This window comes from Galeopterus variegatus, unplaced genomic scaffold, assembly GCF_000696425.1.
Source record: "Galeopterus variegatus unplaced genomic scaffold, G_variegatus-3.0.2 Scaffold2206, whole genome shotgun sequence".
NCBI lineage: Eukaryota > Metazoa > Chordata > Mammalia > Dermoptera > Cynocephalidae > Galeopterus > Galeopterus variegatus.
This window is the reverse complement of record NW_007728317.1, coordinates 19963-21464: the sequence shown is the minus strand read 5'-3', so window position 1 is coordinate 21464 and position 1502 is coordinate 19963. Positions and strand designations below refer to the sequence as shown.

Here is a 1502-nt window from a genome sequence, read left to right as displayed (position 1 = left end):
ATATTGTTAACAGGCATTGTGGGGCACTCAAAAATGAGCAAGACACAGTCCCAGCCCACCAGGAACCCAAGTATAGTAGTTAGAAATGGCACGCAGTCTCCGTTGGAGACCAATAAAGTAGGTCCAGGGCTGGGCTTCCCTGTATGAACATTCAACCCATACTGAAGAAATCAACAAGGAAGGGCCACCAATAAAATGAAATCATAAATTTTTCTAGAATTTTATGCTCCAAAAAAATAGAAAAAAGATACTTTAACTTCAACATGTATATAAATTTTGAATCAAGATAGAAAATTTATTTTGAATTGTATTCAGGGGTGACACCATAGTCCTGAGATCTTAGGCATGCTAAGTGTCTCAAATATGTTTATGGGCAATCGTGTCCTTTCCTTCTGAGATCCGTGTGGCATTCTGAAGAATTAAACCTTTGTTTTAATAAAAATTTATCTAGGATAAGAATTGGCTATGTGTCTATAGTGATTATGAATCATTAATTTCATAGTTAAGGGTGTTGTCTCTATCGCTCATCTTTCCACTGATTTATAAACTGTCTCATACTATCTGCTCCATTTGTGGGTCTTAGGTTTCCAACTCTCCAGCTTGACAATAAACAATGCAAGGCAGTGATTGTACCTCATCCAGGATATCTGTATTATACATCAGTTCTTCATGTGTCATTTTCTACTGATGTTAATCATTTTTATGACACAGTTAGTCATGAGCAGTCATATTCACAATCATGTCAATGATAAGTCAAACAGCCACTTTGGCTTGAACTGATTCTTACCACATGATTCTTGTGTAATAGCCTTAAGGGAAAGAGACTATTATGTTTTTACTGTGCTACAACAGAACAGAGAGAAGGGAAAAATCATGTTAGATATAGAGCAGCTTCTGTCCCTTCAGCAGCTAACCTCCTGAGTATGAATGTGGACTTGATGGAGCTGTATGTAGATACAAATGTTGGATCCATCCCAGGACCAGCTAAGTTAAGATCTCTAGGAGTGGGCCCAGAAAAATATCGCTGTTTTTCAAAGCTCTCCATGTGATTACAATATACAGTCAATGTTGAGAATGAGAGATAGTAATGGCTCCTCTACCCCACCTACTCCTTCTGTCAAATTCCGTCCTGATTCAGCAAATTGATTGTTATGACTTTGCCTTTGTCACAACAGCCCAGTATCTCCAAATCCATTAAGTCCACTGCCAACATATTTAAAGTGAAGAATGATCACACATAGGAGGAATAAGTTCTGGTGTTTTATTGCACAACAGGGTGACTATGGTTAACAATAGTGTATTGCATATCTCAAAATAGCTAAAAAAGAGGATTTTGAATGTTCTCACCACAAAGAAATGATAAATGTTCAAGGTGATGGATTTTCAAATTACCCTGATTTGATCATTACACAATGTATACATGTATCAAAACAACACATTATAGGGCCAGCCCGGTGGCGCACTGGATAAGTGCGCCGCTTGGGAAGCGCAGCGGCGCTCCC

At 38.3% G+C, this 1502-nt stretch overlaps 1 protein-coding gene across 1 annotated transcript in view; it reads left to right on the top strand.

The window, feature by feature from the left end:
- Window positions 1-33: 33 nt before the first annotated feature.
- Window positions 34-1502, top strand: part of LOC103597131 (pleckstrin homology-like domain family B member 2) — a gene marked incomplete at its 3' end in the record, with an annotated part of 18455 nt that continues 16986 nt past the window's right edge. The window contains exon 1 of the mRNA XM_008580928.1: window positions 34-117. Coding sequence (XP_008579150.1) covers window positions 34-117 — 84 coding nt within the window. The remainder of the gene's footprint in view (window positions 118-1502) is intronic.